Raw genomic sequence first — 14,044 nt, 5'->3', positions numbered from 1 at the left:
GCATTTGCTCCTTTAATACATTGTCATTTTAGATCTATGCAAAAGGTGCAGCCTGAACTTAAGTTTGCAAATAGTCTTTACATTTTCGGAATCTGTTCAGTAATGTATAATATGCCATTGCATGCAACACTGTATACAAAGAAATGTACAGGTTTGAGTCCATATTGCCTCCTTGTGGACAAGTAATGAAACTACACTACTTTGGGACTATTACAAATACACCAGTAAAGTCATAAAATATACTTTATTGCAAATTTTTTTTAACAGTATTGCCGATTAATTTACTTATTACTCATATTAAAATATTTTAATTTATTCTACAAACTGATCAAAATTATTTATGTTACAGAAGTATGTGCAGCTCCATCATTTGAAATAGCTGTGACCGACTCCTGCCCTTGTACAGTTGTGTCAATACAAAAGTATTTCTGGAGGGGAAAAAAAAACAACGAAGTATTAGATTAGCATAGTAACTTAATTTCCCATTTATATTAAACCAGTTACCACTTGAAGGTGATTAAAACACTTTATTTTTTTAAGGGACACTGTACCCAAATTTTCTCTTTTGCAATTCAGAAAGAGCATGCAATTTTAAGCAACTTTCTAATTTACTCCTATTATCAATTTCTTCGTTCTCTTGCTATCATTATTTGAAAAATAAGGCATCTAAGCTTTTTTTGGTTTCAGTACTCTGGACAGCACTTTATTGGTGGATGAATTTATCCACCAATCAGCAAGGACAACCCAGGTCGTTCACCAAAAATGGGCCGGCATCTAAACTTAGTCTTGCATTTCAAATAAAGATACCAAGAGAATGAAGAAAATTTGATAATAGGAGTAAATTAGAAAGTTGCTTAAAATTTCATGCTCAATCTGAATCACGAAAGAAATTTTGGGTACAGTGTCCCTTTAAGTTTGAAGTGTTCTTTTGTGCTTAATGGAACACCACAATCTGAAAACTCACTATACTAGTTTGCACAGTACTTCATTTCCACTGCCCAATATAGTCTGTCCACTATGCTAAAATGGTAACTGCAAAGCAAACTGTCTATAGAGCACTGAAGAGCCACTTGCCAAGAGTGTTTTCCACAAACAAAACCTAGTGACTTTAAAAAGGGATACTGAACACAATTGTTTTCTTTAAAAAAAAAAAAGAGATTAGAAAATTGCATGCTCTATCTGCATCATAAAATAAAAAGTGGGTTCAGTGTCCCTTTAACCTAGCCCCATCTGGTTTTTCTTTTCATAAGAAGGATCTAAAAATGGACCAGGATAACCCACCACTTCTATTCTTTTAAGCACTAATAAAATCATATAGAAAGGTTCATTTTCTCACCTGCCATTAATCAGGACATAAAAGCCCTTACACTGCCACGAATAGTGGATCTGCAGATAGGGCAGTGTCTCAGATTAGGAGCACATTCTGTGCAAACTACCAGGTGTCCACAGGGTACAAAAAGCATTGAGACATCACGGTCCATGCACACTTTGCACATGCGCTCCTCCTTCAAACGTCGCAGCTGCTCTTCTGTACTTAGCAAGGCATCTACAAAAGGTTACAAGCATACAACAGGGCAGAGGCAAGTTAAGCAAATGCTACATAGTATTCCTGGAAAATGTTGAGATTATAAAATAGCTGACTGACTATGAACAACTATAGTATAGGCGCAGTTATATAGATAATATAAGCCAGGAATGTCCATTTAGCCAAAGAGCTACAGGCACCCCCAGGAAAGGCAGAACCAAAGTGTGCACCAGATTTTTTTATGTGGATTGACTAAAACTCAATAGCCCAGGGTACCTTACTTAAGCATGACTTGTGCTACTGGATCATTTTAGTGCATATACATTTATGGTTATTAAACACATAATGTGCCCCTTAAGGCTTCTAAAATATTGACCTGCCCCTGCCATGTATTAGAAAGTTGTTCATCAGTGATTCAAACTGTTAAACACCTTCCCATAAGTTTACAAATTGTACAAAGTGTTTATAATAGAATCTATGTCAGGTGGGCTTGTGACATTTCATACTAGATCTACTAGGAGAACTGTTGACAATTCTACATATTGTTTGTGAGAATCTCCATGATTATAGACCTTCAGCTGAGGCTGGAAGTCTATAGAATGTGTACAATAGATTTCAGTAGACAAAGTGAGCAGTTAAGTAGGCTTAAAAAGGCACATGAAACAATTTCTCTCATGATTTAGATAGAGCGCACATTTGTAAACAAATTTCCAATTTAGTTCAGTTATCAATATTGCTTCATTACCTTGAAGGTGCAGCAATGCTCTACTACTGTGAGCTAGCTGAGCACCTTGGTAAGCCAATCACATGAGGCATATATGTGCAGCCACCAAACACAAGCTAGGTAAGCTTTTCAACAAAACAAACCAAGGGACAGAGAAAATTAAAGTTAATTGGAAAGATATTGTATGCTCTGAAATAAAAAAAATAAAAAAAAAAAAAAAAAAAGGAAGAGCGGCTGTCAAATATACTCCAGTAGGTGATAGACCTTTGGCAACACATTAAATGTGAATATTTTAAAGTACAAGACTGCTTTATTTTGTTAGTTGAACTAACTAGTAGCTATTTTTGCATGTTGTATCCCCAGATACTAAAAAAAAAAAAAAGCCAGACACACCAAATGTTCTTTCATGATTCAGATAGAGCATTTGAAGCAAATTTTTCATTTACTCCTATTATCAATATTTCTTCATTCTCTTGCTATCTATTTTAAAAGCAGGAGTGTAAATCTTAGCAGCCAGCCCATTTTAGGTTCAGCACCATGGATAGCGCATGCTTATTGGAGGCTGACATTTACCCTCCAATAAGCAAGCATAACACAGGTTCTCAACCAAAAATGGGCCGGCTCCTATGCATCACATTCCTGCTTTTAAATAAAGATATCAAGAGAATGAAGAAAAATTCATAGGATTAAATTAGGAAGTTGCTCTATCTAAATCACGAAAGAAAAAAATTTGGGTTTAGTGTCCCTTTAATTATACTGTCCCACTTGTCTGGCAAAATAAAACTGGGAGAGAAAAAAAACAAACAAAAAAAAAACACTGCAAAGTAAAACATTTTATGTTAATTACGATCTGAAATTACTTCTTTGTGTACATGAAATAGCCATCTTGCTCTTTGAAAACCAGAAATCCTTATTAATCTACAAAGGCTGATAGTTAGAAAGCTATTTAAAATTAGTAGCTCAGTGGGGGTGGAAGTGACAAATACTAAAAATGTTAATTTATACACAGTTTAGGTGGTAGTTTTATCAGGCAAATTCAGCTATTTCATAATGAACAAAATAAGGTAAATGAGCAGTTTCATTGGGAAGATTTTAAAATGGGATTAAGTTTTACTGTACAGTGTCCCTTTAAGAAAGTTGATGGAATGTTAAATGGATTAACATTAAATTATTTAACATGGGAATTAATGTAAATGGTGGCAGATAATGAGGGGAGGGTGGCAGCCCAGTTTAAGAGGTACCTAAATTTAGACAGCAAGGATAGCCTAGATGAGTATGGGTACTATTAGCACCACTATACTGGAAGGCCTCATCAGGTCCCTATTAAGAAGTTTGTAAGTATCCAAAAATGGGATAGAAATTTGTAGTGGGGGTATATCCTAGATTATTCTGAGGTAGTAGTGGTTACAAGTCAGAGCAAGAGATACTGTGAGGCCAGATGACAAATAGTATGTGCTTTTCTGGTGTGAAACATACATTGGAAATCAGCATTTAAAAAAAAAAAAAAAAAAAACCCACCACAGTAGGGATAACATCACAGCAATAAATCAGACCAATAGGAGTGAAGAATTTGAAATTTATGTGCAGTTTCTTTGACTAAAGTCAGATTAATGTGGCTATGTAATACTCCAGACTTTATTCAAACACCAATTCAATGACAAGCTACAAAATAGATATCACCACTTTCCGCTTGAGCGTAAATGATTACATCTGCTAGATGACTGGACAATAAACTTCTAGGGTACTGCAGAATATGGCTGTCTACTCAATTCAGCTTAGCTATGTTACCTGGTTCCTTTGGGTGTTGGTGTTCTGAATGGTTTGTTTGTATCGGGGCAGCTGGGATTCTCACAGGTTCTGCCAAGAAAAAAAAAAAAAAAAAATTAAAAAAAAAGAAGTTTATTCAACCTATAATGGTAATTTTGCAGAAATCTCTTCAGTGAAAAGCACACGATAACATTATGCTCTACGAGTTCCGTTAAGTAGGCACACTTTACTTCTCATGTAAACTTGAGATTAGGATAGATATAACCCACACAGTTCCAACCAAAACCAAACCACACACTGCTCCACACTGGCCAACACCTTGCTTAAAGGCTAAGCTCTATACCTGGGCTGTGAACAACTCTTGCCTCCTCTTCTGCCTGCAATAGGTCTGTGACAAGGTCAAACACTGAATCATATGCGGCTCCAGTCAGCAGAAACCTGCTTTGCACCAGGCTCTCTACCAGACTCCGGTCAAACCCCATCTGAAGGGCTCCCTGTGCTGATGAGGACTGGAGAAGCAACTGCAAGTCACCAGGGGAATCTGCAAGGTAGCATGTAGTGAGGTAGGCAGGCTGCACACAACCAACACATGCTTAACACAACAGATTACTGCCTTAGCTATCTGCTCATTGCTTTCAATGGTGTTCGAGACTTAGGCACTACAAAATGTTGGCCTGTGTGGTTACCAGATTTGAAAATAGTGGCAGACATCACTTACCAGTGGAAGAGACTTGGCGTCTATCTAGCTGGCGGGTTTCTGGCTGTGGAGACCAATAGAAAGAATCAAGTGTGACTAAAGGTGATTTAAGCCACAATAGAATGATACTAATGGTTTTTAAACCTCAAGTTGAAATTTGATAGACATGTTGGTTATAAAAATAAAAGGGCGAAGAGAGTAATGGAAACTCTGTATGGGATATCTGTGTGCTCATAAAATCTTTGAAATTAAGATAAGCTACACCATGAATTTTCTTTGGACACATTAAAATTTAAATGCCCAGTCTGGTTCCTGCATCCCAATAATCCAGTAGTGGGCCATGGTGCAATTTTTTTTTTTTTTTAGGGACCCCAAAGGTAATTCAGTAGTAAGTAATACAAGCTTCTATAGTGATTTTCAGGATAGCTAGATAAAGATTGCATACACATGCTTATGTATAGATTGGCTGCTATGCCCCCTCAGCACCTGGGCCCTGGTGCCATTGCACCTGCTGTACCAATGTTAGTCTCCCCCCCCCCCCCCACACACACAATCATCCAACTCACAGAGCTCTCAGGGCTGCTAAGATAGGCCTCTTGCACAGTGCGAACAAACGCCTGACCCTTACTTTGCACAAGGAACTCGCACCTGTTACAAGAAAACAGACTGTTAGCCTATAACCTCACAGGACGAAGACTAAGTCACTTATTAGATTACTCACTCTGGGAACCATCTAGCGTGCTCCCTCCAGGGATCATCTCCTCTCTCCCAGTTCCTTAATCCCCCATCACAATGAAAACATTTTACATTGTCAGTGTGTCCTGAAAAGAAAAAAAAAAAAATATGATATTGGTAGACCGAGAAGTGTCAGTTTACTATTAACCATTTTATATTAAAACCTCTAATACATTTTAAAACTTTCCCTTCCCATGTAACTCAAAAACTGAGAATCTCTTATGAGAGAGGTGCACACAGCATGCTTTCCAAGTCTAACCCTGTTAAATATCTGTAACTAACTGTCTTCAGCAGAGGTGATGATACTGTTGTCATTTTGTTAGCTCAACTGTCATTCTGCAGTAACAATTTGCCACGATCCAACAGATACAAATGGAACAGGAACACCTTAAAGGGACAGTCTACACCAGAATTTTTATTGTTTAAAAAGATAGATAATCCCTTTATTACACATTCCCCAGTTTTGCATAACCAACAGTTATATTAATATACTTTTTACTTCTGTGATTACCTTGTATCTAAGCCTCTGCAGACTGCCCCCTTATCTCAGTGCTTTTGACAGACATAGTTTAGCCAACCATTGCAGACTCCTAAATAACTCCACGGGAGTGAGCACAATGTTATCTATATGACACACATGAACTAGTACTGTAACTGAAAAAATTTCAAAATGCTCTGAGCTAGGAGGCGGTTTTCAACGGTTTAGAAATCAGTTTGAGCCTGCCTATGTTTAGCTTTTCAAAAATACCACCAAGGGAACAAAGCAAATTTAATTATAAAAGTAAATTGGAAAGTTGTTTAAAATGGCATGCCCTATTTGAATCATGAAAGTTTAATTTTGACTAGACTGTCCCTTTAAAGGGACAGTTTACTCAAAAATGTTCTCCCCTTTAATTTGTTCCCAATGATCCACTTTACCTATTGGAGTATATTAAATTGTTTACAAGCATTTCCTTGACCTTTCTATTGGCATTTGAAATAGTCGATTTAGCCTGTGGTATCCCCACCTAGTCTGAAAGTTTCTGGCCTTAGGTCCAAGCTATAGATAAGATATGTAAACACAGCCAGCAGAAGAAGAAATTACACTCCCAGTGGGGCATAGAAGAGTTAAAATAAAATGTTAATTTTCCATTGTTCTCTCCAAGTATTGGTCTTTAGTTTACAGATAATATAAAGCAGCATTTATATGTACACAATATGATAAAGTAATGAAATCTGATTATACTTACAAAGCTCAACCCATTTTATAAAATAAAAAAAAAAAAAAAAAAAAATTGTACTGTATACTGTCCCTTTAATAAAAGGCAGAGTATACAGGAGGTACCAAAAGATCCTTTATATTCCAGAAGGTTTAATAACCCTATTGTGAACCTGTAGGTCATTATCACCTGCATGTGTCAGCTGGTCACTAATCTACAGAATAGCTTTCCATTGCTACAGGTTGTATGTGTGGCAGTGAATGACCTAGCACTAGTGCAGCTATAGTCTCATGTCCCCATCCTTTAGTATTATACAGCCATATGCTCCTTTTAACCCACAGACTAACACTGACAAAGCTATTTAAATAGTCCTTAAATTTATAAAATACCAATTGATTATGCCATTATTAAATTGAGATAAACAATTCCCTCGTTAACTAGAATTCATTCAAATCAAATATTAGACTGGTTGTAATAATAATAATATTTCATGTTATTAGTTGCTTTAATGTTGAAGAAATAAGTTTATAGTTTTACTGTCTATAAAGCAACAGGCGCTGACTCGTAACCTAGATTTCCCCTCATCTAATCTGAGGAAAATTAGGAACAAATAAGCCACTAAAGGGTGCAAACAATGGCGGTGTGGAATAGGGATTTAGTTACCGTTAGAAATGAGCTGATAAGTAGTTAAAGGGACAGTCTACAATGGAATTTTTTTTTATTCTTTTAAGAGATAGATAATCCCTTTATTACCCATTCCCCAGTTTTGCATAACCAACACAGTTATATTAATATACTTTTTACCTCTGATTACATGACTATTGGCTTGCAGTTAGTACTGTGTTGGGCTAACTCTTAAATAACTTTCCGGGTGTGAACACAATGTTGTGAAAAACAAATAAAGCATGAGATTAAGAGGCTGACAATAGAGCATTTGAAACAGGAAGAGATTTAAAGGTTTAAATGTTATAAAGTATAACAACCTAACAATGTTGGTTGTGCAAAGCTGGGGAATGGATAGTAAAGGAGTTTTTTGTTGTTTTTTTTTTTAAAACCAAACAATTTTTGTTTAGACTGTCCCTTTAACTGTCCTCAGAACTGAATTGAGTAACATGACAAGGGCCGGTTACTTTATAGATATTAAACTAGAAAATGTGAGGAGTCTTTTGTAAGTTTGTTTTTCTTTGAAACTGAGCAAGGGAGGCATTTTCAAAGATTTGGAAACTGTATAAAGCACGAACAGTTGCACAGTATCACTATCTATTCATTTTTGGAACTTGCAGGTTAAGAAAAAGAAAAAAAACTTCCTCCAAACACAGATACACAACCCCCCTGTATGTGTGTGAGTGAGGGAAGCCTGAGCAGCGCACGTGACTTGTTTCGTCATCACTCGGTCCCCTCACCTGTGTAGAAGAAGCCCGCCTGTGCCAGCTGCTCCGGGCTAACCTCAGCGTACCGCGGCCAGTTCCGGTAGGTGTCCAGTCTCTGCTGCTCACTCTCTAGCTCAGGATACACTGCTTGGCTCCCTTCGTCATCCCAGCGACCCAACACCTGTCCGTCCGGTCGGTCCGCCTGAACGAAGGGACAGTCCGGGAAAAACTTGTAGTGCTCGACTTGTGGTCTGTCTCCGGGTTCCCAGCAGCGCAGCACTCCCCCGCAGTAGAAGCACTGCACTCGGTCCCCTGGTCCCAAGTAAAAGAACCCCGCCCGGGCCAATTCAGCCGCAGGAACCGCACCCTCCCACCCTTGGAAAGAGCGTAGCCGCCGGGCCTCGCATCGCATGCCTGACTGAGCCCTTGTCAGCGGAGGGCTTTGAGGACCTAGCAGTCGCCGGAGCATGTCTTCAGGACTGGGCATGTCTAGGCCGGTGGCCATGGATGTAAAGTCAGCGGGGCTGGTTCTCACGGACCACCAGCTCATGGTGTCACTAGGGGAGGTCAGGGGCCGATCAGCAGGTGGTCACCAGGTTAGCTGGGAATGAAAAAGAATAAAGATAAAATAGTACCGCTGGTCAGCAGGTATAGTGTTATACAGGGCTATTTGTGTGCCCATTTAGGATGTGAATAGCTTTGTCAATAGATAAGTGTTTATACCTAAAATAAAAATGGTCACCTTATATGGTTTAATAACGATAGATAATGCTTTTATTAACCATTCCTCAGTTTGCTAAAACGTTTATGATAACTTTACTTTTTACCTATATCTAAGCCCATGCAGACTAACCCCTTAGTGCTTTTTACAAAATCTTATTTTAGCCAACTACTGCTGGTTAGTGCATAACTCCACTGGAGTGAGCACCATATAATCTATGACACACGAACTAGCACTTTCAGGCTGTGAAAAGCTAATACAATATGAGATAAAGGACAGCCTACAGGGGCTAAGAAACAGGCACATATTTAGAGGTTATAAAGAATGTTAGATGTGCAAAGTTGGGGAATGGATAGTAAATGCGTTATCTATCTAATAAAAAAAAAAAAAAAACACAAGTAGACTGTCACTTGAATGTTTAGCAGACTGCTAATATGCGACAGGGAATAAGTAACCAGTTAGGAGAGAACATAATTACCTGGTTTGGGGACTGTCAAGAGAAGACTTGGAGCGTTATGGTGGTGTTGATAGAGGTTCAGTCTAATCAACCGCTGGAGGAATGACCAATGTATTGTCACAGATGGCTATTCTTTAAACCTTTAATAAACCTGTATTGTAGATAGAAACTTAAGTTAGTTTTTACACCTTCACCTAGTACCTTATATTGCTACAGGGTTGGGGACTAGGGTTAAGACATTCCAAGTCTTTAAAGGGACATTACATGCTATGAGGTTGTTCAATAAAATGTGTGTATTAAATAACTAAAACAAACACCTTTGCAATTTCTTTATTTTGTCCCTTTCCCTGTAATCTAGTTCTAAAGACTTTTGATTTTCAGTTCCACAGAATTTCTATAAAGTAATGAGGATCTGGTGGAAACCTAGTGTTTGCCTTATTTATCTCATGCTGAGAACAATTAGGTAGATATTTTTTATTATCGGTTATTTGTAGACCGCCAACAGATTCCGCAGCGCTATAAACAAAGGGGGAGTACAACAAAACAATTATAGGGTAGAGGGCCCTGCCAAGAGTTGCACTGTTGTGGTCAGCTCTTAAGAAGGTGATCTACAAACAGCTGGACTCTTAGGCTTACATGCTAAGGGGGTTCAGGGGATTGCAGTGGAGGAGAGGAACTGGTATTAAGAAAAGTTAGCGTAGGTTGTATGCGTCCCTGAACAGTAGAGTCTTTAGGGAGCACTTGAAGCTTTTAAAGCTAGAAGAGAGTCTTGTGGAGCGAGGCAGAGAGTTCCACAAGATGGGAGCCAGTCTGGATAAGTCCTGTAAACAGGAGTGTGATGAGGTGACAAGAGAGTAGGAGGTCATGAGTAGAGGGAAGGGGTCGGGAGGGAGAGTATCTGGAGACAAGGTCTGAGATGTAGGGGGGGAGCAGTGCAGTTGAGGGCTTTGTATGTAAGAGTGAGTTGTGTTTGATCCTAGAGGCAAGAGGAAGCCAGTGAAGGGATTGGCAGAGAGGCGCAGCAGATGAAGAGCGACGTGTAAGGAATATATATATATATATATATATATATAGAGAGATTCTCATATATAGATAGATAGAGATAGAGATATATAGAGAGAGATAGATATAAAAGTCAGTAAAAACGTGGACAATTTGTGTGGAAACAGTTTACCAGGCACTTTTTATATCTATCCTTCAATAGCCTCAACAGAACAAGATATCCAAAACTAAAACCTAAGCTTCAACATGGCAGCACCCCAGCGGTGGACTGGGCCATTCTTGGTGATGGAATCAGGACCAGTGCAGAAGAAACAGTTCCCAGCAGTTTTTTAGTTCTTAAAACAGCCTTGCTGGTTGACAAAGCTGTACTTGCCCAGTCCAATGCTCAATTTATTATGCACCTTAGCTGTGGGTTGCTGCCTATACTCCCCAGAAGTCCTGGTCATTATAATTGTAGGCTGTCTACATAACTCAATATTTAGCATACACACTTACTGTTGTCTCTTTAAAGGGACAGGAAACCCCACATTTATAGCTCATGATTAGGATAGAACATACAATTTTAAATAACTTTCCAGTGTACTTCTATTATCAAATTTGCTTCATTCTCTTGATACGCTTTACTAAAGGAACAGCATTTCACTAATGGCAGCTAGATGAACACCCAGTTATCCAATCACAAGAGACAAACGTGTGTAGACACCAATCTAGCTCCTACTAGTGTGAGATATGAGAGTATTCTTTTGCAACAAGAGATACCAAGCAAACTAAGCACATTTTGAAAATAGAAGTGAGTTTAAAAGTGCCCTAAAATGACATGCTCTGTCTGAATCATGCAAGCTTAACCCCTTAACGACCGACGACGTATGCCATACGTCCTCAAAAAAAAGCACTTAACGACCGAGGACGTATGGCATACGTAGTCGGTTTAACAGAGCACTGGAAGCGATCGAAATCGCTTCCAGCTGCTCTAACAGTATTGCAGGCTTGCCTTGAGGTCTAGGCATCCTGCAATACTGTTCCCGAGTGCCGGGACCGGATTGATCACTCCCCCACGAGTGATCACTTCCGGTTTCGCAGCATCGGAAGCGATCGGACACGCTTCCGATGCTCTGCTTGTTTGCTAAGTGCCTCGGTGGGCACTTAGTTGTAAAATAAAATTAAAAAAAAATTAAAAAAACAAAAAAAAAACGATTAAAATAAAAAAAAGCCCTAAATAGCCCCCCCCTCCCCCTTCACTAGGCATCCAAGATGGCGATGCCCAGTGCATCATGGGGCCTCTGGGGGTGTCCCTAGCCTGCATCATCATAGGGGCAAGCTAGGGTCACCCAATCTGAGCCTCCCACCCTAAAAAAAAAAATTATAATAAAATACCCCATTTGTCTGATCATGTCAATATTTGTAAATATTGACTATGATCAGTGTGGATCTCCCTCCCTCCCTCTCCTCACTTGCCATTTTGTTGGAGAGAGACCTGTATTTAGCAGAGAGAGAGATTTATTTCTTTTATTTGTTAAAAAATATAGAACCAAAGGCTCTTTTCAGAGCCATTAACCCCTAGCTTGCCAGTGATCACTATATATCACTGGCAGTAACATAGGTGCACTTTTTTTGCTGCATTTTGCTGTCTGTGCATTTTTTTAGGGGTTAATTTTGTTGTTGTAATTTTTTAAAAACCCAAAGGCTCTTTTCAGAAACATTAATTTAATTTTCAGAGCCATTAACCCCTAGCTTGCCAGTGATCGCTATAAATCACTGGCAGTTGCATAGCTGTACTTTTTTGCTGTCTGTGCATTTTTTTAGGGGTTAATTTTGTTGTTGTAATTTTTTAAAAACCCAAAGGCTCTTTTCAGAAACATTAATTTAATTTTCAGAGCCATTAACCCCTAGCTTGCCAGTGATCGCTATAAATCACTGGCAGTAGCATAGCTGTACTTTTTTGCTAGTTAATTTAGTTCATTTAATTTTTTTTAGTAATTGTTTTCTGTGACAGATACAAAAATGTCACAGAAAAGATAGTGCTGAGGAGGCGTATGCCATCCTTGCGTCAGAGTCAGATGCCTCTATTTCTGACTCAGACCCCAATTTTGACCCTGCCATGTGCTCAGATACATCACTAGATGCAGTCTCAACTGATAGTGATGTATCTGTGGCTGCTAGCCCCCCTGCCAGAAGGAGGCGTGTTGCTGCCATTGCTGCTGAAGAGTGGGTAACGCCTCATCTCCAGAGGCCAGATATCCCACCCTTAACAGCAAATGCTGGCATAAATATAGATGTGGCAGGTTTTAGCCCCCAGCAGTTTCTGGAAGTGTTTCTGGGTGATGATATATTGGGGAACATTGTCGCCCAAACTAATTTATATGCCCATCAGTTCCGTGCTGCAAAGCCTGGAACATATTTGGCAAAGCAGCAATGGGCCCCCATCAATGTGCCAGAATTCAAAAAATTCTGGGCATTGACTATGCTGATGGGCATCATAAAGAAACCCTCCATTCGCTCCTACTGGAGTACTAGCCCCATCTGCTCTACCCCCATTTTCTCCCAGACTATGTCGAGGAAGAGGTATGAAATGATTCTGCATTTCATGCACTTCAGCGAAAACAGCCTGTGCCCCCCTAGGGAGCATCCCCAATTTGACAGGCTGTATAAAATCCGCCCCCTGATAACCCACTTTTCTGCCAGGTTTGCAGAGGCTTCTACACCTGGAAGGAATATATGCGTTGATGAATCCCTAATGAAGTATAAGGGAAGGCTGGGATTCAAGCAGTATATTCCTTCCAAACGCTCCAGATATGGGGTAAAGGTGTATAAGCTCTGTGACAGCGAGACTGGGTATACTCAGGCCTTCTGGGTGTATGAGGGAAAGGATAGCCACCTTGACCCTCCAGGTTGCCCAGAACATATGGGAACCACTGGCAAGATTGTCTGGGACCTGATATTACCCCTAATGAACAAAGGGTATCACTTGTACTTAGACAATTTTTATACAAGTGTCCTTTTGTTCAAGCTACTGTATTGCTTTGATACAGTAGCTTGCGGTACAATTAAAAAGAACCGCGCAGGTTTCCCAGGACAGCTTGTACGCACCCGGCTACGAAGGGGGGGAGACCTCAGCTCTGCGCCAAGAGGAGCTGTTGGCACTGAAGTACAGAGACAAGAAGGATGTATACCTTCTTACCACCATCCACACAGAGAGGACGGTGGCGGTTTCTGTACGTGGCAGAGCTGAGATCATAAGGAAGCCAGTGTGCATCAAGTCTTATAACCGGCATATGGGTGGGGTTGATCTGGCTGATCAGCTTCTGCAGCCCTACCTAATTATGCGGAAGACAAGGGCCTGGTACAAAAAGGTTGCAATTTACCTAATGCAGATTGCAACCCACAACGCTTTTTTGTTGTTCAAAAAAGCAAACCCCAGAGTTAAAAAGACTTTTTTACAGTTTCAGCTCCAGATTATTACGGGGATTTTGTACCATGATGCACCTGCTCCCCGGGCGGTGATGGGAGAGAGCAGAGTTGGGGCTACCCATTTTATTTTTAAAATCCCCCCTACTGCCACAAAGCAGAAACCACAAAAAAAATGCAGAGTCTGTACCAAGAGGGGGAAGAGAAGGGACACCATATATTACTGTCCTGGACAGCCTGCTTCAAGCGGTACCATACAATGGTCAATTTTTAAAAAAAAAAAATACATTTGCTGTTACATATATATATATATATTTTTTTTTGGTTATGTTTACAGTTAGATGTTTTTTTGTTTTTTTTACTTTTACTGTGCCAGATTTTTACATTTCACTACTCTATTTTTTTCTAAAATTGGGCCTGTTTTTTTTAACCAAAACCCCTG

General features: G+C 39.5%; 1 protein-coding gene across 2 annotated transcripts; it reads right to left on the bottom strand.

Annotated features, from left to right (window-relative positions):
- Positions 1–225: 225 nt before the first annotated feature.
- BIRC7 (baculoviral IAP repeat containing 7) lies at positions 226–8,429 on the bottom strand. 2 transcript variants are annotated; one of them, XM_053708862.1, is made up of 8 exons: positions 8,051–8,429; positions 5,435–5,534; positions 5,280–5,361; positions 4,735–4,777; positions 4,360–4,557; positions 4,038–4,106; positions 1,337–1,546; positions 226–428 (listed from the first exon to the last, which is right to left on the bottom strand). In XM_053708862.1, exons 1-7 carry the CDS (start codon positions 8,427–8,429, stop codon positions 1,347–1,349), a joined length of 1,071 nt encoding a protein of 356 aa, XP_053564837.1. In that variant the 3' UTR covers positions 226–428; positions 1,337–1,346. The 2 variants fall into 2 exon arrangements, with proteins under 2 accessions (XP_053564837.1, XP_053564847.1); XM_053708872.1 differs by lacking the exon at positions 4,360–4,557.
- Positions 8,430–14,044: the final 5,615 nt, after the last annotated feature.

Source organism: Bombina bombina, chromosome 1, assembly GCF_027579735.1.
Source record: "Bombina bombina isolate aBomBom1 chromosome 1, aBomBom1.pri, whole genome shotgun sequence".
Classification (NCBI taxonomy): domain Eukaryota; kingdom Metazoa; phylum Chordata; class Amphibia; order Anura; family Bombinatoridae; genus Bombina; species Bombina bombina.
The sequence above is the reverse complement of the archived record's forward strand: the minus strand, read 5'-3'. Positions and strand labels throughout refer to the sequence as shown.

Coding starts and splice junctions, on each gene's coding strand:
- BIRC7 (XM_053708862.1), bottom strand. CDS start 8,429: ATGCGATGCGAGGCCCGGCGGCTACGCTCTTTCCAAGGGTGGGAGGGT. Junction 5,362..5,434: donor CACGCTAGATGGTTCCCAGA/GTGAGTAATCTA, acceptor TTCTTGTAACAG/GTGCGAGTTCCTTGTGCAAA. Junction 1,547..4,037: donor CCAACACCCAAAGGAACCAG/GTAACATAGCTA, acceptor AACCTTTTGTAG/ATGCCTTGCTAAGTACAGAA.